Below are 25,095 nucleotides of genomic sequence, written 5' to 3' on the forward strand. Positions count from 1 at the left end.
AATTTAGATGCTCCAGAGGATTTCAAACCTGTCCATGAAGGTAGTCACACACATTTAAGCCTCATCAAATTTGCATGGGAAAAAAGAACAGAACAATAATTGTGAGAAAACACACACACACACACACGTTTCATCTGTTATCCACATTGTCCTCTAATGATAGAGAGATCAGAGAGGAAGCAGGCCCTCAGATGTAGTGCCAGGCCCAAAAGGTGCCTCTCTGTTCTGATTAAGTTTGGATTCGACTTCTTCGCTCTCATTGGGTCATTAACTCAAGAATCACAAATCAGCTTAAATTAGATTCAAAGATAAAATGTTTGTATCCTTGTCAGTTTTGCCAGTCTCTTTGAAAATGAGAGAATAATAAGGATACTTAAAGACTGATGATAAAGCTGAAAATAATTATTTATAATAACAAAAAATAATAATTACAGACACAAAGAATGAAGATTTGGTCAAACGTTCTTTTTTAGTCACTTTTCCTAGACTTTTTTTGGGTCATTTTTCTCATTTTGTTAAACAGAGTTTAAGGAGACATGGGTTAGCTTGATCCTAATCAGCTAAAAAGCAAAGCACCCTCACGTAGTCTGGATCATGTGACATTACATCACAGATGCACTACACATGGTGGGATGTGGGATGTAAACATGAAATTTCTTGGCAATAAAAGGGAAACAAATAAATCCAAAACAAATGTATTTAAGTTCCTTCATGTTAGCAGGAGGTCTAAATGAAGCAGTGGGTGTATTTGGATCTTCAGTTATCCTGATCCTCACAGGCGTTTCTGTGCAATGAGTGACCCGACCACGACACCCGTCAGCAAGGTCATTCCCGCCAGCAACCACTTCTTGAAGTTTTCTTGTGATTTTCTGCTCTCTGCCGCTGCATCTTTTCCAAAGATCTCTGCGAAGTGTTCCTGCACACACACACACACACACAAAACAGCTTAGAATGAGATTTATTTCTATAGGAGCAGACTCATAAGCCAGTAAATTGTATGAAAACATGAACTCATATATAAAAGAGTTATTATTAACATGAATGAACACTTAAAAATATCATAACTTCTTGAAATAAACAATTACCACAGCCCCATCAGCAGTACAATGAAGGTAACATTCAAGCACTGTAACAAATATTGTCACAAGCTATTCATAGGAGGAAAATGTTACCATGCTCAACCATCCAATAACTGACAAGCTCATTTCAGCCAACAGTTGAACTCCTTCAGTGCCCCTCCCCCCCAGGCCTTCCAATAATCCTGCCCTTCCTGGGACAAGTTTGTGTGTACGGTGTTCATACCATGACCACCAGAGGGCGAGATTTACCATGCCTGTTTCTAAGACTTCACTAACCTAATTTCTGTAGCAAGCCCAATTTTATCTGAAAAGCTGAAAGGGGATTTCAGGCTTTATAACGTAACCTGTTTCCTCAGGGAACACACACAGAAGTAGAGCACACCAACTCCAGACAGAGGCTGAAATAACTCAACCAAAGCAAAAATCTGCTATGACTCATAAACATGTATTCGTTCATGTAACCCAGACAATTTCTGTGAGGACAGCAGCATTTTTTCTTCAACGCTTTCTCTCTTGGATCTTTGGATTCAGGGACAATGATTTGTTTCACTGGCATCACATTTTTGTCAAAAGTATTAGAGCAATGCCGAAAATATTCTGTGCATGTAGCCGATTACAACATACACACACACAACCCTCAGACGCCCACCCCCTGTTTTCCACTCAAGAAGACTGATGTCATCCTCCAGTCTTTCCCTTTGCCCTAGTTATCTACACAAGCTTGAAAATATGGGAAGAAGTATGTGGAGGACTTAAATGAAACCATCCGACGCGTTCAAAACGTGCACTGTCGCAACACTTATCACTTATTTAAAGCAAAAGTGAAGTGTAATATAGAGTTCAAGAAGCAAGTGTCCATCTCATAGTCCAGATCACTGAAATCAAAGATCAGTATTATAGTGTGAGAACGACAACATATCCACACGTTCTAGTCTAATAATGAAATTATAATCAAAAAACACTTATTTACCAGAAATATTATTTACCAGAATTTATTTAGGTGAAAAATGTAAATGTGCAGTATTTCTGAAAATATATATATATTTTAATATAAAATCAATTAATTGGATTTGCTTTTTATTATTAAAATTTAATGGAACAATTAAAATGGAATCCAGAAAATGAATGGAAAACAGAATTTGGTACAGATAAAACTGTAAAACTCAATTATTTAGACAGGCTTTTTGATTAATAATAATAAAAAAAGAATTTGGAAATAAAACGGATTTCATAGGGCCCTATAATTATTAATAAATACATACATACATTATATATATATATATTTTTTTTTTTTTTTGTGGTAATAAAAATGGATTTAAGTGAACAATAGCTTTTAAAATGACTTAAAGTACATATGTAATAGCAATGATGAAGTAATAATTAGTTCAAATAAAGTATAAAAAGCAAGAAATCATATGGTTTTATTGAACAAAACTGTTAAAATACATAATGTATTCTAAACAATAGAAATATTGTAGATTACGCATTACAACAAAGGCCTGCAGGGGGCGCCGACGGCCTGACGATTATTTTTACACATTACTGTTTAATATTGTCCAAGCACCATTTAATTCAAACGTACACTTAATCTTTAATATTCGTCCATTTCCTTAGGACAGAAATGCTATAGCGACTGTAATTAAATGAATATATGGACATCAAACAGTGTAAACTCAGAGTGAGGGTTTGAGCTTTTATTTTGAAACCGTGATATATTCTCCTGTTTGTGTAGATTTATAAATGATTTACCTTACAAATCTGATGAAATGGCGCACGTTGCGTTATAATAAACCCAAACTCACAACATCATGCAGAGATGAGTTTGAGTTGCTCCACATGTAAATGATAACAGTTTCTGTGGAGCTACTGTGAACAGAGCCGCTGTGAGACGCAGGTGCTTAACCTACACGCATGGAAATAATTAAAGACCATATACTGTGTTAGAACTGCATCGCATATAATTATTTAATTAAATCATAGCGTTTGTGAATTCACAATTATGCTTAATTATGATTTTTAAATGTGTTTAATATATCATGCAGCCTTGGAAAATAGTCTAATAATGTGTTTTATGGATTCTCCATGAAATGCGCCACTTCCGGTATTTTGCTGGTTAGTCGACACGAGCAAAATGAAGTCGACTATTTTTAATAATCGACTAGTCGCGACAGCCCTAATCGTATCGTAAGTTAAAAATATATTATAAAACATGTAGAACAAGCTTTGGTATAAAGCCAAGCAAAACAAATATATTAACCAATTATCAGCTGTCGCTCATCAAAAAGCACAATCAAGAGATGGAAAAGAAATTATGTAGAGAAGAAGAGGAGTTGTGAGTCTTGTGACACAGGCTTGACTAGGGGTGTGCCATATCATACCGTCCACGATAATACCGGTATACATTTTTACATGATAAAAAAAAAAAAAAAAGTGTCATATCGAGAAGACAAAGGGGTGGTTGTTGCTGGTTACTGTATGATGATTACAATCTTGAAATGGCCTTAAACAATTAAATACACTGTAGAACGTTCTGTTTTCTAATACACGCATTAATTGCATTCAAACAGCGTGAGGGAAATCTGCACTGAAACCACAGTATTGGTCAGTTGCTCAGTAACACTTATGATTTTTTTACAAGGCATGTGACAATGTGATACGTGCATCTTCCCAAATTAGTAATGAGAATATTTATAAATCTGCTGCTATCAACAAAAAGAAGCACTGAGGACTTCCTTCCACTTAATGCACTATAACAGCACTATAATGCTGCTTCTGCCACCTGATGACAATAGAGTTACACTTCGAATTAGGTAGTCTGTCATCTAATGCCTTTCATTGTGTTTGCACTAATAAATGCTGCTGCCTGCCAGCTGCAATCACCAATAAAACGTTGGTTTCATATTTTTTTTGTATATCATAAATATCATTATCGCAAATATTCTTGAAATATTGTGATATAATTTTGAGGCTGTATCGGCCCACCCCTAGGCTTGACTCAAACTCTGCATATAGTTTCATATTCATAGCAGGTCAGGTGTTAAAATGGTTAGTTCACCCAAAATAAAAATTCTGTCATTAATTACTCACCCTCACGTCGTTTTTTTGCGCACAAAAAGAAAAGAAAAAAAAAAACTGCTGCTTAAAAATTACGGTTCAACCACTGATGTCACATGGTCTATTTTAATGGTCCTTACTACATTTCTGGGCCTGGGAACATTTCAGTTGCATTGGTGTCTATGCAGGAACTGAGAGCTCTCGGATTTCATCAAAATTGTCTTAATTTGTGTTCTGAAGATGAACGAAGGTCTTATGGGTTTGGAACGACTTGAGGGTGAGTAATTAATGACAGAATTTTTATTTTGGGTGAACTAACCCTTTAACCACTAGGCTACAGCTCCAGTGCTTTGTCACCATATTTCTGCATATTAATAATCATAATTAAATAATAAAAAAAAAAAAAAAAAAGTCGTGACGTATTGTCAAGTATGGTGACCCATACTCGAAATTGGTGCTCTGCGTTTAACCCATCCAAGTGCACACACACAGCAGTGAGTAGTGAACAAATGCATGCACACACACACAGAGCAGTGGGCAGCCATGCTGCGGCGCCCGGGGAGCAGTTGGGGGTTCGGTGCCTCAAGGGCACCTCAGTCGTGGTATTGAGGGTGGAGAGAGCGCTGGACATTCACTCCCCCCACCTACAATTCCTGCCGCCCGGGGACTCGAACCCGCAACCTTTCGATTACGAGTCCGACTCTATAACCATTAGGCCACGACTAGAATAATAATCTATTCTAGCAACTATACTAAACTCATGTTTCATAGAATCTGAGATAGTGAATTCTTGATCATTACATCAATGCACTAAAAATATTATGTGCAATGATACAAAAAAGGAGCAGCTAGATGTCGTCATTTGGGTGTCTGATGGAAGGACAATGGACAATCTAAATACAACTGATAAGCCTTCGTTATTTAATCTGGGGTGGGGCTGTCAAATTTATTGACAGGACAGGTACTTTGTTTTAACTGACAAAGAGCCTGAAAGAGCTGGATGAGGAGAAGGAAGTAAGAGACAGTCAAGTAGGTGGAGAGTGTTTGGGTATGAAATGTGTGACAGGTGTAGTCAAAGAGATGTCCGTTGCATAGATGTGTGCAATGAAGTAAAAAAGCAGAGTGAATTACATAGGAACAAGATGAAATTCATAGGAATTGATTTCGCAAGTGTGAGGGAGGGGTGATGGGAGTGGCGGAGGCTGATAACAGACCAGCAGTTCCAGAGCAGAGGGGTTATCGCAAACAGTGACGCAGCACATGACATCACAAGCCGAGACCTCAACTCACTTTCACTTAAGGTTGACACAGATACCCAAAAACACATCATATATGCACAAATCTATGATCAACAACATCATTAATAATAATTACAATTTCTCCAATAGTTATATTGCTTTTAATAATTATAGCAATATACAATTCTGTAAATTAAAAAAAAAAAAAATGACTGCTTAGAAAAATAACTGCATATAAACCACATAATTTGATGTTTGATTTCTATCTGTAGCAGTGACAAAAAAAAAAAACTCAGCAATACGACAATCTCAATCTCAAAATGAGCAAGTAACCCAACACACTGTACTGTATATCCCACAGAACGTTTACTTATCCTATGAGAACAATCTAGTACAAAAGTGAACTACTGTGTCAATGCACAGTGAAGAGTAATATAATTTCTCTTATGCACTTCCTTAGGCACGCCTTTGTCAAGGCGCCTTAGGTAGTTTAAACATGACCCACACTGACCTCATCGTGAATGGCAAACAGAGAGGGCGTGCTGCAATCAATGCAGTCAGATAGCATGAATTTGCATCACCCTTTAACAGGTACATGAGTAACCCCTGCAGGAATGCTAACAGTACGACCTGAAAGCAGAACCAAGCCTAATGCACACACACATTGAGTATCAGTCTGTGAAACCGTGAGAACAAGGTGAGAACAAAGTAGATTGGTATGACAAGAATGTGACTCTTTGATTACAGTCCAAGTCATAAATTAAGAAATGTTAAGGCATGCTTGTTGGCAGTAAGATTATGGTGCAACACACAGCAGCACACATCCTACAGTGTTTTATGTGTTATATGTGCAATCGAGTACAGGCACAGGCTGTACATGTGATAGGTGGATCCAGTAGGGGCAGATATGGAGGTGTGGCCTAACTTTTTGAGCTAACATCTTTCATGCTGAAGCGAGTAAGCAAAATATCTGTGTGTCATGCATAATAAGCTTTAATGAACTAATCATCAGCTGAAACATTGCAGGGCTTTGTTTTAATCTCCAAAATAAGCAACAGTCATGCTTGCCTTAGTAAACAACACTAATAAGCTTCTGTGTCAAGCAAATAAAATTTCTTTCATGTTCAATCTAATTCCATAATAATCTTCATTGTGTGTTAACCGGCAAACAACAGGCAACTATAATTTCAGTTCCTTAGTTTCCATTTCACCAAGCATTTTCAACATTTTATGTTTACTATCGAAAGTGAACATTGTATCCGTGTTCAGCTCAACGTTTCATTTAATTGAAAGTCCATTTACCTAAAACTTTAACGCTTAAAAAATTCAAAAGAAATCATAAAATTAATCTATATTAATTGAGCGATTTAATCCGAGTTTTCTGAAGATACACGATTGTTTTATATAATGAACATTTTTAATTTGAGCTTTTAGAAACATTGATCAGTGCAATACATAGAGCACACTGAATATGGTAAACGGAGGCTCAAATGTGCTTTCTTGATGTGCGATTCATATGGATTTCTTTTACAATCTTTTTCTAGACTTTTTAGAGCAAGAAAGTTTCAGTTGTTTAGACTTTCAATGGAGTAACAGACAAATCTCAGGTTGTCTTAATTTCTTGAAAATGAACTAAAGACTTATGGGTTTGGAATGACATGTGAGTAACTAATGACAGAACTTTCATTTTTGGGTGAACTAACCCTTTCACAAAATCTAGGGGTTTAATAATCCCAACCCCACCAAGCCAGGTACAGCACATGCCCTGACATGTCTCTAACAACACAGTGTAATATGCCTGACACAGTGTAAATCATGACAGCATTTGTGACTCGCTTTTTAAACAGATCATTAACCAACGTGACTCTTTGTATATCTTTGCAACAACACCTTAAAACAAATCCACTCGCAAACTCCCACTGATCCACTGTAGGTGTGACTGAGCAAGAACGCATTTGTACACAAACACAATCTGTCAAGAAAACCTAATTTTTACTGGCTCCAAACAGCGCTGAGGTTGTGCGAACGCTCCCAAGAGGTACCGGCTGCTAGGCAGCAGTGACTGCCAGGCGTGTTCCATAGCCCTATCTGAACAAAGAACACATACAAACCAGGCCCTACAGGAGAGAGTGAAACCAGGTGCAAGGTGCCTGCGTTTTGTTAGTTAGCATAGGCTAATATCCAAATAGAGGCCAAGAAAGGGGCCGATTCTGTTTCTGAAAGGAACACTGTGAAGGAGAGGTACTAGAAGGATATATAAACTGGCGAATGATGAGGAGACCACAGAAACACAATGTCATCCTCACCACTATTGCGCAACAGTTACAATACAGTTACTGAGCTACTCTGTTGACATCAGTGTATTACATCAAGCCCAGCCTCATCCTGTTAGAAGAGGAGCAATTTGTTCATGAAAGAGAGAGAGAGTGTGTGTGTGTGTGTGTGTGTGTTTGGGAGATTATGAGAGTGTCGCACAGAGAGTTCAGTTTGGTTCGGTTGAGTCAGAGCACTGGGTTTCTCCACGGTTACACCATCCTGACCCTTTTAACCCTTGCCATGGCGTTTGTGAAGCCAGTCACTTGCTTTCTAGAACAGCTTGTTCTGTTTTTAGCCAGATGATTGATGATGCACACACTTAGAACATAACCCGTTTCACAGAAACACAGCGTGGCCGCTCTTCTGTACTGATTAGAGAACACTGGTGTGTCTGTACAGAAGCTAGTGAGGGATGGGTGTGATGGTTCACCATCCTCCATCACCTTTCTTATCAATACTTCTGTTTCAGCCTTTTCTCGCTTGGTTTTGTTTAAAAATTTCAGTTTAGTTTTGTTATTTACATTTACATTTTATTTAGCAGATGCTTTTATCCAAAGCGACTTAAAAAGGAGGACAATAGACCCTTTTTGTGCTGACGTCACGATTACGTCACAGCAGTAGCTGGAGGCAAAACAAAGGGAAAACTGGAGCCAGCCCATTCAAACCAGCGCAGATTCGGCCACATAAGGAGCTTAAAATATATTCTTCTTGTGATGTTGGGTGCCAGAATCGACGTAGTACAGGCTCCAATTTGAAATTTGATCGCATACTTGCTGCCACTGCCAGACAAAAAACAACAACAACAGCTGTGGTTAAACGCGATAAAACGAGCGGACTGGACAGAAACGATCGTCAAAAATGCTCGCATTTGCAGCGCACACTTCTTATCAGAAAAGGTTAAATAAAGTATTGTCTTTTGTTGTTATGGATTATGGTTTGTGTTACGTGTCTAAAGATTTCTTAGGCATCTCACGATGTCATGTATGAAATGTCTGTGTGCATGTGTGTAAAACAACAAACTGACGATTTATATGTAATATACATTGTTGTGATTGATAGTGGCTGGAATTTCTAAGAACTTGGTAAGAAAGAATAAATCAAACACAAAGTTCAAAATTAGTTTCTAGAATTTTTATTTCTAGAAAATATTCATTTACTTTAAATGTATGTAAAGTATTGTAAAGGTACTGTAATGTCACCGTATACTTAATTAACATAATTTACAGGATTTACGTTATATACTTTAAAATAACTATTTGCCCATTACATGATACATCTTTAAATAATATATCCATCACATTGAATGTTTAACTTACTTTCTGTATTTTGGCCCAGTTCACTCTCATGTAGCTGTAAATATAGTTGCCTGCTGAAAATGAAATATATATATATATATATACACACATACCTTACATTTCACTGCTGGTTATACTCTGTATAATTGTGTATGTGACAAATAAAAATCTTGAATGACTGAATAGACACAGGTGGGTTTCTCTTAACTACACGTTAGGTTTCTCTATAGATGAAAGTCTCTCAACCAGAGGTAACGTAATTCTGTCAGATCGTCCATCCTTTGAGTGAGTACAGGTCGGCCAATCTGGTTTCGTCCGTTAAAGTTAGCTTATTTTAATAATCACAGTTCTGCATAGTGAGTGATCTTACAAATGCAGGTAAAAATCGGGTTTTCTCCACTAATTGTTAAAAAAAACAAGCTAACAAACTTCATACCTAGCGTTAGTGAAGCGGTCAGTGGAATCTTTCTGCCTCCACCTAAGCTCCGCCAACAGAAAAACGTCACAACGTTTACTAACAGAAAAAGGGTCTATAGAAGCAATCAAAACCAACAAAAGAGCAATAATATGCAAGTGCTATATTAGTATATTATAGTCTATATTTCAATTTCACAAAGAAATGTGCAGCATTTTGTCCAAGCAATAATAAAAGGACTCATTTAATTTATAATTTGTATTAAATCTCATTTTGTAATAAAAGTAAAATCGTGAATCGAATTGAATCGTTAAATGAAAATCGTGAATCGAAGCATAAGTTGAGAGTGAATCATTACATCCCTAGTTCCCAGACAGCTGTAATCATTTAGGGTTATAGGAGCTGTACATTTAATACATCTGAATGGAACAGTGCTGAAAATCTCTAAAAAATGTCAGTCAAAACTACATTTAAATTATAATGTTTCTAACTTGCCTCGTAAATGCATCTTTAGCTCAAATCACACTACAAATCTATTTTGCTGCCTGGTCACACATGTTATAGAGTAAATAAACTACAAACAAAAAACAAAACAAGAACCTTTTTAACCTGAAACCTCTACACTGAGCATAAGAATTTCTATATATCCTACTCCTGGGCTGCACCTGAAATCGCATGCTTTCTGACTAGGTATTCCTTTTGAATAAGATGTATGTTCTATATAGCATAAATGTAATAAATAATACGCTTGTGATGTTCTCATTGTAATGTGACCTACAGACGTCAGTTAAGTTGCTTCACTGCCATTCACAACTCCTCTCCAATGGCCTCAAGTCGTGGCCTAATGGTTAGAGAGTCAGACTCGTAATCCAAAGGTTGCGGGTTCGAGTTTCGGGCCAGCAGGGATTGTAGGTGGGGGGAGTGAATGTCCAGCGCTCTCTCCACCCTCAATACCACAACTGAGGTGCCCTTGAGCAAGGCACCGAACCCCCAACTGCTCCCCGGGCGCCGCAGCATAAATGGCTGCCCACTGCTCCGGGTGTGTGTTCACGGTGTGTTCACTAGCATTTAACTGGGTTAAATGCAGAGCACGAATTCCGAGTATGGGTCACCATACTTGGCAGTATGTCACTTCACTCATGGGATTGTAAAGTGTACATTGGACACTGGCAGTGAAGCAACTTAACTGACGTCTGTAGGTCACATTACAATGAGAACATCACAAGCGTATTATTTATTACATTTATGCTATATAGAACATACATCTTATTCAAAAGGAATACCTAGTCAGAGAGCATGCGATTTCAGGTGCAGCCCAGGAGTAGAATATATAGAAATTGTATATCCTATACAATTGTCCATGCGCACTTCAGAATCTTGCCCCAAGTAGTGGGTCATTCAGGTAGTAGGTACTTTTTGGCTACTGTTTTATGAATACTGTGAATTCAGACATAACTAATTTTTTTATATTATAGGAAGTACGCATATTCAGATAGAGCCCTGGTCTCTTCCAAAGTCAAAAGACCCCACAACCAATTCCCTATGATATACTGGTTCCTCAATATGACTCCCATCTCTTGGCCAACGTAAAACTCTGAGGGACTTTCCCCCCAAATTTAATAATGTAAATTGTCTGATCACTTAGAAAAATAATAGCATTAATAATGGTCTTCTCAACAAACCACATTTGAGGTATTATTGATGTCCAAAGCATAAACAACGCAGGTTGAGTTGCACAGTTTAATCCTTAGGATTATGGGTTTGTTCAAATCTCTAACCCTAAGCAATAGTAATAACGATACCTAGGAAGCACCACCATTTAAAGAACTCATCCTGGATATCTACAGCCCAAGGCTGGCAACCAAACAAAGCAGCTGAGTTCCCAGCAGATGAGACAACCTGGAATTTAAAGAGGTTTCCTAGAAAAACCAAAATAGGCTCTCACTCTGAGATACCATCAGACCTCTTTAAAATGCATTGAGCCTGAGTGGTGAGACGAGAGAAAAACAGTGGGATTCTTTTGTGCTATGAAGCCCGCACACCAGCACCAAGCAGAACAATTACAGAGAGGCCGGAAGAGCAGGATTTCCTCACGATCGCTGAGGAATGCGGAACACCCTCATTCCTGTGTGGAAATCAGCTGATAGGAAATATGCTTTGAGGAAAAAAAAAAAAAAAAAAAAAAAAAAAAAAAAAAAAATTACATTCCAACTGTGTGGCATCAACAACCAGCCTTGCCGTTTCTTACTCAATCTCTGCGGAGTCACTCAGACTTCAAGCTGTAACCGGAAATTTCCAGTCCACGACTGCAGAGATGGTGGAGAGAGCAAGACAAAAAAAAAAAAAAAAGAAAAGAGGTAAAAAGAGGACTGAAGCAAAATAAACCCACCCAAAGCATCACAAGGCAGGATATGTGACAGTCATGGCCATTTGAGAATAACACGAATGTTGCAAATCAAACAGGATGTCAGTTTTTTTTTTAAGAAGGTGAAATTGCATTGTAACATTTTTAGGGTCAAAATAAACAACAAGGCCAAAGACTGGGTTTGCCGCAGTTACTTAATTTCTGATCAAACTGATGGTCATCATCTCTTCAGGTCAGGTCAACAATGTGATCTCACTTACTCTAAGAGGGTGATGCTGTGAAGGCGTTTTACAGCAAATGGGATGTCTGATGTCAGCCTGGTATTTACCCTTTTAGCTGTCAATGACATCAGCACACACCTACAGGCCAGGCAAACATTTATTATAGAGAGTCTCTCACTTTTTATAGAGAACAAGAATCTCTGTCTGGTTTATGGCCTGTGGGTTTAGAGGTTCACAGTTAGAGTAGCTCATTCGGAGTCACCTCTTTAATGGTACAGACACAACGGTACTGCCAGCTTCCTATGTACCTTAAATCTCATTAAAACGATATATTTATCCCTGGGTTAAGATACATTTTTTTCACACTTCTGAAAGGATGTTTATCACCTCTTTCAATCTGATTGAAGTGCCAATCCTAAATTTTGTTGCCTGATGTACAACGTGAAATAATGCTACTAATATAGTTGAGCAAGTTTACTGACAGACAAGCAATCATAAACTGCATAATTATTTCATTCAAATGACCCAAACCTTAACATTTTTAAGCCCAAAAGACCAAGTTCTAAATATGGATCCACCCATTTTAAAATTTCAGCTGATATGATAAGGTAATTATTATGCTATGGCTGATATTAAAAGTATATATTATTTTGACTGAATAAATTAAAAATGTATCACTATAATCTAAAATCAAATTATAATGTACAGTTAGAGAAAATTACATTTAACAGTGTCCTTAAATTTGTGTAAAATGGTGATAATAAAGCAAAATAAAATATATGATGTTGACCAATAAATAAATAATAAAAAAAAAAAAAAAAACTAATATCAGCCACTTCTAAACACTTACAGTTTGGCAAAACGGACACCAACGGAAAGGTTCTCTAACCGTTTAACGATTCAGTAATCCAAATACAGGAAGCAGCGCCTTTGATGAAAACCAAACATCAGTTTCCCCAAGCACAGAAAGTACAGTCACCTTGAAACCACAGCAACACTGGCCTGGATAGATTATTTTTCCAGCAACTCTGTTGCCTCATTCACAGTAATCGCACTAACTGTTCTCAGTTTATTAACTATTCACCTACATCCAATTTTCCCCAATTACTCCAGTCTTTGCCCCGAAACATCATTAGAGTTTCATTATGTAACTGTTTAGAGGTGATGACACCTGAAACATAACACGGGTCTGAAGCCCCACGCCTCAAATTTAGCTGACAATTAGAGCAACAAAACAGACTCTACTAAACCCACGGCCCAAATGAAATTTAGACCACAAACATCCAATCAGATCACAGCATGCAAAGTAATCCGAGCAGCACACCTCCCTGTTTTATTTTATGTCATATATCTGGAGGATCTGTCTGTGGGAGGTGTCCTTTGTGCTTGCCTGGCAATGTGGCCATGTTTGTGCGTACCGTAAATGAATTAAAGAGAAGATTAATGAGTCAGGAGAGTGGGGCTCAGACTCCAATCTGTTCCGCATCTCACCGGGGAGACATCACCATCAGCTCCCATTCTGTCAGCCAAATCCCAATGAGTCGGGACACACACAGACTACATATGTCCATATACATACAGATACACACATATGCAGCCAGATTTACCAGCCTCTGACCTAAACCTGCTCTTACAGGCAGACACAGCCTCTGGGGATATTTGTCAAGAAACAGACTGTAAGACTTATGCATATTGGATGATGCTGAAACGGAGCATGCATGCATGCATGCATGCATGCATGCAAGTACATGTATGATGCCAAGATATAGTCATGCTTTTTAAAAATCACAAATACTCCACCCTCTTCTCAAAAATATAATGAACTATGTGTTGGTGGTAACCTAACCTGCCCAAAACAAACAATTTTCAGCTCATTTGTCGACCACTTGCAGGTGAAGGATAGTTCAAGGATCCTGTCCGAAACAGTCATTATTTTTGAAATTCCATGTGGTGATGTTAGTAGAGCAGAAAATATATTTTTGAGGAGGAGAACAAGGTGGAACCTAGAAAGAGACTCAACAATATGACTGGTGATGACACTTAGAGATGATATCAACACACTTTATCAGTCACTGCGACTCCATCGTCATAGCCTTTTATTCATGGCTGATTCTAATCCTACAGATTTTTCTACATAATCTGATTTTAACTAGAAGCTATACGGGAATGAGGGAAAGCTAGATAGAAAAAGAGGGGCTTTACTCAAAGGGCCAGACAGAATATAAAACATACAGGGTGAACAATGAGTGAGAAAGAGAGAGGGAGAAATTGTTCATGACCTGATTTTCCAGCATAAGCCAGTTCTGTTGATGCAGAGCAACAGTCATCTTATGTCCAGAGTGGCACAGACGAGAAGCCGATCTGATCTTTACCCAGTTTCTAATCTGGTATCAACCAGGCATCACACACTCAGACTGAGTTTACATTTGGAGTCAGCCCACTTTATCAGTCCTACCTGAGAAAGTACTACTCTGGTTTTGAATGCTACCATCTCTTTATGACTTCATTTCAAAAGTAAAAACACGCTTATATAAGTAGTGCTTAAATAGTTGATTTACATAAAAAAAAAAAAAATGTACAGTAATAAAATGCATACACCAAAAAAATCCCCCTTCACTCTGCATTGCAAGAGACAGTTCAGCACAGCACATTAGGAGCAAAAGTGAAGTGCAGATGACCCTTTACAAAAACAGCACATTTGTTTTATTAAAGTCGTAATTCTGTCAAATGGACAAGGAGCTTGATGTGATCCACTGCTCTGTGGAACGGTGACAGAGCTGCTAAAAGGTTAGCGGGTCCTTTCAGTAGGCCGTTATTTGTGTTATTAGGGGCTAATTGCAGTGCGGTTCGATGATGCTGGATAATCTTGGCTAAAGTGCATTAGCAGAGCTGGGCTTAAAGGTGCAGGTCACTCTTCCACACCATTGACCAACACACAGAGAAGTGTGTGTGTGGAAATTTTTAATTAGCAAAGAGGAGCTTCAGCTAAGAAGCTAAACCCACTAGAGTTGAACATCACGCATGTGTACAAAAACACTGGAACAACACGAGAAAAAATGTGTGGGAAAAGTTAGCTAAAAATACACTAGGTGTATTCACAAACACTTAGGTGAGAGAAACTAGTAACATCACTGCTAACAGACAAAAATGTGCTTTAGTTGTGCATGTGCATGCATTTAAAGGACGTTTCACCAAAAAAAAACAAAATCCCTGTAATTTACACAACCTTATATTATTTTAAACTTCAACCTCAATGGAGGAAAAGAGAAGAAATTTCAAAGAATGTTGATGCTGCTCTTGATTGGTGAGAGTCACATGGGTTTGGAACAAGTAAAGACAAACTTTTTTTTTTTTTTTTTTTTTTTTTTTTTTTTTTTTTTAGGTGAACGACCTTTTCAAAATCTGTAAAAATTCTAAATTTCCAACCTCTACCATTCCAGCTACATAGACCAAAACAATTATTTCTGTGTTTGGGACACTCCGTGTCCCCCCCGTGACCCTGGCAGAATGGATCAGTCCAACCTTCCTTGAAGGTGAGGCCAGAACCCCGTCTCCCCCCCTGCCTGTGACATAAGAGTAAACTAGCATAGCGTTAGTCGTTTTCTCCATCTCTCTTCCCCCTCTTTCTCTCTCACTCGCTGGTGACAAGGCTATTGGAACAGACTGAATCACACCATCTGTTTACTGCCATTTTCACTCAGTCAGCCACACACAAACCAAGCACACACATAAAGGCATGTGCATGATATAGTTAAAAAATGAAGTCACCTTGTGAAATATACAAAGAGAACATTTCAAATTGTGGCGATGAACTGAGTCAAAAGGTCAGGGCTGAACTATGACCTTGAGAATAGCAATGTTCAGCGCCACTGCCAACAGCAACAAATAAACATTTTCTGAAGCTTAAGCATGAGATGACAATGAGATTGTTCCAGTGTCTATGGAGGATAACATCACATCTGGATCAGCGTCTCCACTGCCGCTGTCACAGTGTGTGTACAGCCAAGCTCCTCACCTGGACGCTGCATGCGTGCGTGTGTGCGCACCCGCAGCTCCTTTGTTTAAGGTAATCACATGCTCATACCTTGAAATAATCGCGTAAATGAGAGGCACGTGTGTGTAAACATGCATGAAATGGAACAATAATGCATATATTGCATTTAAAATGTGACACGAGAGATCCAAACCCAGACACAATTGACCAGGAGCACAAAAGCAGACATATAGTCTGTCATGCGACACACAGGCGCAGAGTGGGCGGCGCTGATGTATCGGAGCTTAACGAATGATTGCGGGAGGCGGGTCGCAAACACGCATGGCCATCGCGCATGCCAAATCGATAGAGATGACCAGTAAGGTGGAGGGATGATGGATGGACGGATGAACGCAGAACGAACGAGACAGAATGAAGGGGTGAACGGGGACACTAACGGCGGTGACGTGGGCATGTTGTTGCATGTCTGATCTGCAACACGTCCACCCACGTGAGAACGAGGGAAAGGAGGGGGAGATAGACCGAAAGAAAGAAACAGAATCAAAAGAAAGAAAGGAAGGAAGGACATGAGATGGAGGCGGGAGTAAAAGTAAAAGTGATGGAGGATGGGGAGTAGGGGGTGGTCCCGTGGGTGTTCCTTGTGCAAACATGATAGACAATGGGACGAGGGCGTGTGTGTGCATACGGTATGTGTGTGTTTGTATTCGCACACGTATACGTTTGATGAAACTCTCGGTAACAGCCATACGTCACACAAAGACTTCTGTTGTGATGACAGTGATTAAAACGTGCTAAAGGCGGGCCTTTGTTTATCAGCATGCATGAGCACATCACTACTAGGTGTGTGTGTGTGTGTGAGGTATGCAATTAATGATTGGTTGTGTTTGGAAGTCACTGTTCTAGTTAGGAGCAGAGTGATAGTGAAGGAACCTCGCTGGACGCTAATGAGGGTTTCAGAGGGACTACCACAACACACACAGAGACACTAAAATAGGAGTAATGAACAAAGCAGGTGTAATAAGAGTGAAAAAGTGTGGATCCTCCCTCCCACTGTATTGTTAGTTTGCCCTCCAACTCTCATCGACTGCAAATAATTTACCCTGTACAAGCCCATCCGAACAAAAGCAGTTACCCTGAGCACATTCACATATAATTCAAGCCTAATTGGTAATATCCCCACCCTCTCAGGCATAGGACTCCTGTAGTGGCGACTCATTCACGTCAGTCATTCCCTTTCCCAGTCCCTCTATTGAATAGGAAACAACAATTCTTTAAAAATACTAGAACTGAATGACATGCTCATGCATTCTTCTGTAGATGCAAGCAGTTAATAAATGATTAATGATTTTTAACTCAAACCATCATGGTGATCATGCACAAGGAAAAAGACCTGATGTGACCGCACCTCTGGGCATTATTACTGTATCACTGCAGATCTCCCCAGAGCAGGAGAGAACAACACAGCCTGACATGCAGGTACTGCAATACACCTGCATCATACAGCTGCCAGCAACTGCGTAGGCAAAGAAAATGACACAAAAAGGTAGTTGAAACTGTGGCTATGTGGGAGGGGAAAACAAGTATGCACAAAATAATCTTGAATATACGAGAAGTATGAGTGAGAGTGACACTTGAAATGGGCATTCCCAGCTTCTCCCCCAGCAAGGGGACGTCCCAGTGCATAGAACAATCACCGCTGACACCTTTCGGTTCTTACATCAGCTGCTTTTAAATTTCACTACAAAGCAGAAACTGAGATGAATAAATAACACGAGAACCCCCCCCCACCCACCATCAAAATGCGTCGATGTGTGTAAAATACTCAGTAGAGAGAGTTCATCCGTGAAATTGAGTGTGCATGTGTGCTTATGCGTGCCTCCCGCCGCCACACCACTGGCCTGATTGAGACAGAGCATCCTAAAGGCAACCGCTGTATAAGTTCAGACTGAAATTGATGCCGAATGTGACGGAGATGAAGAGGGTAGAGTGGGAGTCTGCAGAAAGGCGGCCTACATTCATGTAACACATATACGTCTGTCTTTTGTATGTCAGACACGCAGACCTCATTTTCCTTCCCCATTGAGGAAGTGACATAAAGAGCACACTCCCACAATTTCTGCTCAAGATGAACCAAAACTGCAGCTGGGTGCCTCAGGATGTGAAACCTCAAGAATTCATTCATTAGCCTATTCTAGAGCCATTCAACTCCTCAAACGCAGCATAATAAATCGCCCAACACTTCCATCGTCCTCAACAGTGGGCATCTAAAGCTGCACAGATTGCAGTCTTTCATAGGTTAATTTTCAGATTCTAGCTGACAGTGTTAATATCGTTAACAAAATTACTGACAAAAATGTTCAACAAATGTTTTTTTTTGACAATGAATGTAGGTGAGGCAAAAAAAATAAAATAAATTAATTACAAGCATACTGTTGATAAATATATGAAAGATTTAATGTTTTTAAAGAAAAATCTAGGTTTCAAAGACATTTACATATGTGCGTGTTTAAATATTTGGTTTAATTTGCACACTTAATTTAAATGTTATTTTTGTAGACAAAAATGAGATGAAACGTAAGTCCTTAAAACTGGATAAAATTAAATGACATTGACATATTAAATGAAATATTGACTGAATAAAAAAAAAAATTCAGTCAATATTTTTTATCCGAACAATTGTTATCTGAACAATGAAGACAGCAAGATTGTTAGAGAAACCTGTTTGAAAACCTTAATTTTTTTTTTATTACACATTTCAGAATTGTTGTGACTGGGCCTTAAAGTTCTCATTCCCTAAGGTCACATGCTTAGAGATTCAAGATCCAAATTTGTAGATAAAATTACGTGTTGACTTTTACTGTTTGTTCTACACAGTTCCGGATTCTTTGTACAATCAAGACATCACAAGATTGAAAAAAGGAACGTCAAGGGAAGAAAAAAAATGCATGCTCTAGAACAAAACAAAACATGATTTTGTAGATGATGACACATTGACAAATGAAAATAATCATCTAAACTAAAAAAAAAAAACAACATTAACAAAACCAGTCTGCCAATTAGAGTCTGTTCTCTGCACCATTCAATAAACCAGCCTTGTTAAAAATGACCTTTACAATCCACTTCCATATCTCACCCAATCAGATCGCAGCCCTGATCACAAAGAGAAAAAAAACTGACTTGGCCAGGACCCCTCTATTACCTGCCACTCGTCCAACCTACATAAAGAAGAGAACCAGCACAAAGGGTTTTCACATGACTTTACTCATGCACACCTTTCATCACTGGACAGCTGACCGAGGGGAAATAACAGAGAGAGAAAAAAGTGAAAACACTAAAAAGACAAAAGATGAAAGGGAAAAGAATGTGCATTCCCCTCCATTCCCAACCATGTGTGCTCATCTCCCACACACTCTTGTCTCCGCTCCGTTCTGTAGAGTTTCGATTGGGAATAGACCGTTCGCAAAGAGCTTGATTGACAGGCGATCTGACCAATAAGAACGCAGAGATTATGTGCCGCTGCTGCTATCCGCCATCTTGCCTGACAGCTACGTCCTGTCTCCGTAGAAATACACGTTAAAACGGGTTAAAAAAAAAAGAGACTGAATTGAAATTCTCAATATAACTAAATATAAAAATGTGCGGAGGGTTAAGATGTGCTGTTGTTGGCTGCCACGGTAATGGCAATGAGTTAAGCTATCCCTTTTAAGTACTTGTTTTGGTACAAGAAAACCTGTCATGTCCGGCGCTGTATGGATTGCTTGCAGCGCTTAAGTTAAATACTGAGTTAAATAATAAAATATGTTAAAACGTGTGCTCTTATCACTCTGTGGACACAATCCCGTGAACTTCGCCCTGATCGGGAGCTGTATACGTACATGTGCGCTCATCTGTTTTCAATGCAGGTTAACCTCGCGTAGCTTCATGTCATCTTCCCAATCATTAAACTATGACAGGTCCTTTACTTCAAAAAGACTGTCACTGCGACACTCTGAAGTGATGAAACTATGGCTCTATGTACTTTTTAAAACCATTTTCATAGGTTTCACGTTATATTGTTGGCTCGGAAAATATGTAAACGCGCATGTCCAGTAGCTGCCGCTGTTCCAGCCTTAACCACAAATCAGACAGGAGAGTAGATTAACTTCAGTGGACTTAAACTTGAAAAATGGTGTGTTCCGCGGTTGAAATAAAACACTTTCTGATGTTTATTCATGTTCATTTCGTGCTTTAAGTAAATATGAAAAGACCATCGGTTCACGTGTTTGAACTGAGGCAATACAGTGATCTGTCACAACATTTAAGAGCCACAAGACGGTATTTATTGTTTGAATTTATTGAGTCTTGTCAGTTTCCTCTTTGCTCTGCGATGTATTTTTCACTGCGTGAGAACATGAGTGTAGTGTGAGAACTGCATTGTTTGTTGGTCATGGCAACAGTAACTAAGGGTGGGCGGGTTTTGCGAACGGTCAATTAAGACTATAGAAATCAATAATCAGCTGACCAGTAGCTGTGGTTCTGCTATCTTATCTCCCATTCCTTTCCCCTCCACAGAGCTTCAGAATCCCCACCCAGGCCCAAGAGAGGTCAGGCGCTAAAAACAGCCCCGTCTGGACCCAAGGGAGCCAGCAGATTTGGCCATGCAAAACACGCTCTTTCATCAATAACATCCACTTTTCCTGGACTATTACAGTCTGTTAAAAGATTCATGAAGTATTTGAATCTCAAATGGCAACAGAATTCTTAACAGGATAGACAACCCAAAAATGTAAATTTCTGTCACTTACTAACCCACATGTTGTTCCAAACCCATAGGACTTAATCTTCAAAACTAAAACTAAGATCTTTTTAATGAAACCGGAGAGTTTTCGGTACCTCCACTGAAAGTACAGGAAACTAAAACTTAGAAGAGCCTTGATCTTCTGGATTCATGTAGATTCAATTTGTAACAGCTTTATGACCTTTTTGGATGTTCCAGCTAGCTTTTGGTTAACTGGACTTTCAATGGAGGCACAGAAACCTCTCAGATTTCATTAAATATATCTTCATTAGTGCTTTGAAGATTAACCAAAGTCTTACAGGTTTTGGAACAACATGATGCTTGGTAAATTATATAATTATCATCTCTTTGCTGAGTCCTTTAAAGAGAGTTTTTCTATATAAAGATTGGCCAAGGGTGGTTTAAATGCAATGAACAGATATCTTCTGATCCAACAGGACAATTTAAGATGGAAATAGTTCAAAACTATACACCTGAACAGGTTACGTACATAGAGGCTGCTTGCAATCAAACTGAAGAAAGCTAACATGGTACAAAAAAAACAAACAAAAAAAAAATACAAGCAACTTTCCACTCACCCATCCTCCTTGGCTCTGGATCCAGGGCTGAATTTTGTTGTCTAGGTAGACGGTCATCCAATCCGCGATGCTTCCCACTAGCGGGCTCATCTCCTTCTCCACGCACTCAACACACAGAGCCCCTCCGAAAGCAAACAGTCCCACGATGCGGCCCCAGTTGACGCCGTCGCGGAACACCTCATCCATCACGCTCTCGAAGCTCTGGTATGCCGTGGCAGGCGTGATGTGAAGCTGCGAGGACAGATCGTTGAATGCTTGGGAATAACGCAGCTCAAATTCGTTGGCAGAATCGCGAAGTGCCTCCTTTACCGCGTTCAGACCCCCAGTCCCATTCGTCTGATGCTGGGGGGTTGAGGCGGGGGACCTTGGTGGGGTCCCAGTGGAAGCAGTACTTGTTCCGTTCAGGGAGCCATTAACGAGGGTCGTCGTTCCTGCTGCCTCCTCATCATTATTCCCTTCCGCCGCATCAGTCCGATTTGTGTCTTCTGTAAATTCAATGTGATTGTAGGGGTAGTTCCGCTGTGAGAGTTTATATTTAATAAAAAATACCACCAGTTCTCGGTTATAGTAAGACATAATTCACGTCGTTGCTAGTCGTTCTCCGATGTCTGGATATCCACTCGCTCGTTCTTAGACCACAGTGCACACCCTTGCGTCCTTCTCAGGCTTCTGCCGACGCTCAGGGATGGTGCAATGGCTCATACCCTGTGGTAAGACAACAGTGCAATGAATTGATCCGTAAATACGCAATCATTTTCACAAACAGGGAGAGGAGGGGTTCAGGGTGAAACTTTGGAAGAGGTTAAGGGGCACTGAAGATAAACAGTTTTTTTTCACCCTCTAAAGCCCTCTTACTTAATGGAGAGGCTTGATCAAAGGAACAGATGGCTTCTCTCCTCCTGTCCAAGACATGGCTAAATGTACACTGACCTTGACATGAGTGAATTTTAAGCAGCAGGGGGCAAGAACTGCTAGCGTGGCTAGAATTATGATTCCCTCATTTCAACAAATCTATAAAGGACCTCGATTGTGGTGCCAGAAGATCCAGTCAAGAGTCACAGACAAAAGATACCCAAGTGCTTCATAGCGGTTTTAAACTGTTTAATCTTAATGAATCTTAATGTATTTGTAAAGTATTTGCTAAACAGAATAGACTGAAATTAATATATAAATTAACGCACAGATTAATAAATGTATGTTATTACAGATCAAATCTATACAATGTTTTGGAATTATAGCGTCTGCTCAAGAAAATCAATATATTTGGATAGATAGATCTAGTAAAGAGATTTTTAAATAATTGTAATATTAAATAAATAGATTAAGTGACTTTTTTTGGCTGATTTTGTCTTTTTGACGACATCACGAGCGCGGGGTGTTCACGTGGTACATAATCTGATAGCTCCTTGGAAAAGTTCTCAGGAAACACTGGATCAACCAAACACGTGCTGACAGCAACGAGGCTCAGAGCACAACACATGGCCATTTCAGAGGCTGCTCTTTTTGTAAATGACTTTAAAAAATGACTAATTCTCTGTCTGAATATGACGCATATTGTCATTCTCTAAAATACGAGTCAAATCCTTAATTCCACATGCAATATACATAACATTTACATATATAGTACATGATGTGGTCGCACTTATTGATTCGCTGGATTGATCAGCAGACACTTCCAGCATTATTTAAGATTCTAATAAGGAGACACGCGGTGTTTACAAACACAATGTCAACTCACAGCACAACACACAACCGCGAACGAGCGTGTATGAATACATGATCCCAGACAAAGCCATTCAGTGTTTTATGTTAGTGTTCTCAAAAAACTATTTTTTTTCTTAAAGGAAAGTCTACATGCAGTAGTGGCTAAAATACAGATTTGCATTTAGACCAAAGGCTTTATCGACCAACTTGTTAGAAATTACCTAAAACAAAGTCTAACGTCTAAATTTTTCTACTTTATCTCACGTTATCGTGCTCACTGACAACGTTTAAGATAATGACAACACGGAGAGTTAAAGAGCATTCATCTTACCAGAACACAGTCAGCTCAGCTCCAGAGAGTTTATGTGAATGTTAGTTATAGATTAAGCGGCAATATCAAATAGAAACTGCGGTAGATCAAAAGTAATACTGTGTGTGGGGTAAAAAACGAGCCAGTGCTAGACATTTCTCTTTAAAGCAGACCTCCGCTCTCTGTGATCGGATATGATCACCTAAATGACGTTCACGCTGCCTACCCAACCATTACGTAATAAAGGCTCAGTTCTAGGCCGACAGCAGAGGCCGAGCGGAAACAACCAGTCAGTTCTGCTGGGCAAGACATATCACTTTCAGAGATGCGATCGCACAGAATCACTTCAGTCCGAGAAAACGAACATAAAGGACCAAATTCATAATTATGTGCCATATATTTCCGCTGAGCACAAGCAGAGGACGAGAGCTCTCCAAATGTCACCCTGTCTATGCGGAGGAGAAACACTGGATGTAGATTATTATAGCATTTCTTAATCTTTTAAAGGTCAGCATACATGAATTACGCATGCAAGTAAAATCAAACACCTCTTTATGTTTTATTTACGAATGAATTCAATACATTTAATGCATTTCTGCACGCATTGAAGTCGTGATGAGAAACACCATATGCAAGCAAGAGAGCAAATTAATAACAAGCCCTATATAACTGATGGTTCTTGCTAACCAAGAATGCATTTCCTGTAAAATCCAAGCCAGCTACGTCAATATTTCCCCCTTCGGCTAGTTAGCCGTGTAGCTAGCGTCATGGAAGATGGACTGGCTGTAACATTACAGGGAAACGTTATCATTTGGAAGCGGGTGTAAAGATAAAGCTCCCATTTCAAAACGCATCGCAGACCTTTGGTACTTACTTGGATATTTGGAAAGGCAAATTCCTGATCTCCCGCATGATCGATGTCGGCGTGTTTCTCCTCGACCAGAGCGCAGTCGGTGTAGAGCCGCTGTCAGCAGCGCTGGCTCAGATCCGCCCCTTCAGAGCTGCTCTTAAACTAAGGGCCTATTCATATATTACAGCACATGCATCAGAGGTGGACTGAGTATGCTGGCTTATGCAGTAACTACTTTACTCACTCCAAAGTCGTTAATTAAAGCCTATTATCATTTAAAAAGCAACATTCAGTTATGTTTTAAAACGCTGAGACGAGCCATTAGACGGTGGGCCGAGGGTCCGTATCTGCTTTACTTTTCGAAATGGATGATCCCCATGGAGGGAGAACCTGGATTTGTAAAGTTGGGACGGTTGTTTTATTCTCAACGATATGAAAAGTGTTGCCACTCCCATTTATTGCACATTTTCCCAGAAATCATAATGCACGAACCGTAAATTTGCAGGCAAACGCGGTTGCCTACTATATCAGTTGAGCCAATAGCGCGGCAAGATACTGACATGGGATTATTATTAACCAATCAGATGTAGTTTATTTAGAACAGCTGTTACACGTCACAGATGATTTAGCTATCAAACATGAGCAGCAGCAGCAGCGCATTGATCATCGTCAAGGACATTCTTTGTGTGATTGTAAGTATTCATTTAATTATAATATATCTATATAAAATGTTTGTTTTGCACACTGTGTTGTTCAAACATGTGTAAGCGTCTCGTTAGTGTCGTTTTAAGTTGGGTAACGTTTCAGCTGGCGAACTAGTAGTAGCCAGAGCCGTCGTAGAATAACATATTTATCGGCTCTGGCAGTAGCTAGCATCATGCGATTGCATATTTGATTTG

The 25,095-nt window shown here is 39.3% G+C and overlaps 1 protein-coding gene across 3 annotated transcripts; it reads right to left on the reverse strand.

Moving 5' to 3' along the window:
* On the reverse strand, positions 1 to 24,516 carry LOC306860742 (bcl-2-like protein 1). Of its 3 annotated transcripts, XM_079402613.1 has the most exons (4): positions 24,221 to 24,449; positions 21,642 to 22,037; positions 21,333 to 21,563; positions 1 to 916 (listed from the first exon to the last, which is right to left on the reverse strand). In XM_079402613.1, the coding sequence occupies exons 2-4, from the start codon at positions 21,906 to 21,908 to the stop codon at positions 773 to 775; spliced, it is 642 nt and encodes a 213-aa protein (XP_079258739.1). In that variant the 5' UTR covers positions 21,909 to 22,037; positions 24,221 to 24,449; the 3' UTR covers positions 1 to 772. The 3 variants fall into 3 exon arrangements, with proteins under 3 accessions (XP_079258739.1, XP_079258737.1, XP_079258738.1); XM_079402611.1 differs by having other exon boundaries at positions 21,333 to 22,037; positions 24,221 to 24,516; XM_079402612.1 differs by lacking the exon at positions 24,221 to 24,449 and adding an exon at positions 23,368 to 23,550 and having other exon boundaries at positions 21,333 to 22,037.
* Between the last annotated feature and the right edge of the window lie 579 nt (positions 24,517 to 25,095).

Source organism: Barbus barbus, assembly GCF_936440315.1.
Source record: "Barbus barbus genome assembly, chromosome: 41".
NCBI classification, from domain to species: domain Eukaryota; kingdom Metazoa; phylum Chordata; class Actinopteri; order Cypriniformes; family Cyprinidae; genus Barbus; species Barbus barbus.